General features: G+C 52.6%; 1 protein-coding gene across 1 annotated transcript in view; it reads right to left on the bottom strand.

Annotated features, from left to right (window-relative positions):
* CFAP221 (cilia and flagella associated protein 221) overlaps positions 1-707 on the bottom strand; it is a gene marked incomplete at its 5' end in the record, with an annotated part of 23,007 nt that overhangs the window by 4,494 nt on the left and 17,806 nt on the right. The window contains one exon of the mRNA XM_018575113.1: positions 144-231. Within this exon, the coding sequence (XP_018430615.1) occupies positions 144-231 (88 nt within the window). The remainder of the gene's footprint in view (positions 1-143; positions 232-707) is intronic.

The raw sequence follows: 707 nt of genomic DNA, 5'->3' as shown, positions 1-707 counted from the left end.
GGGGGGCTAGAGATGGGGGGAGGGGGGTGCAGCCGCCACATCTAAGGACTGGAAGCTGCAATATAGGACATTTCTGTTCTTGGATCGGGTCCATTTGAACTGACCCGGTTTGTAGGGATTAGTGAGGTGTAAACATTCCTGACCTGGTATTCTTCCTCAGCGTTCCGACGATCGTCAGCAATCCGTTGACGTTGTTTTGGGGTCACGGGGTCGCCGCCGCGATGGATCTGCCTGTGATGGGGAAGAACGGGACAATTACATGCATGGGGACGCAGCGAGCTCACACACATGGCAGCCGTCTCCCCACAAATGACATTTTACAGACCGAACACTCGGAATGTTCCGGAATCCCACAAATAAAGATTAACGGAAGGAAAGCGCGGATCGGGACGCGGAAAGCTCGCCAATGAAAAGCGTTTATTTACAATCTGGCGCTCTCAAGTGCTGTGTGTTTAGTTGTATTTGCTGAAGATTTCCATCTAATCCGGGAAGTGAGAGGAGGACAAACATCACTCGGCCTGCGCGCCGCTACTCCAAATATCATCGCGCCCCACATTATACGGGACGATGACTTGCAACTAAACCACACCGGGTATTAGACCCTCCGGAGATACACGAGGGGCTCAGACACCATCCCAAAACCATCCCATCATTGTGCCGCCCAAGCAGGCTCATGTCAATGCAGATGGGGAGGGGGGTATAAGATA

This window comes from Nanorana parkeri, unplaced genomic scaffold (genome assembly GCF_000935625.1).
Source record: "Nanorana parkeri isolate BGI_ZX_2015 unplaced genomic scaffold, ASM93562v1 scaffold3564, whole genome shotgun sequence".
Lineage (NCBI taxonomy): Eukaryota > Metazoa > Chordata > Amphibia > Anura > Dicroglossidae > Nanorana > Nanorana parkeri.
Note: the sequence above shows the minus strand (reverse complement) of the source record. Positions and strands in the feature narration are given on the sequence as shown.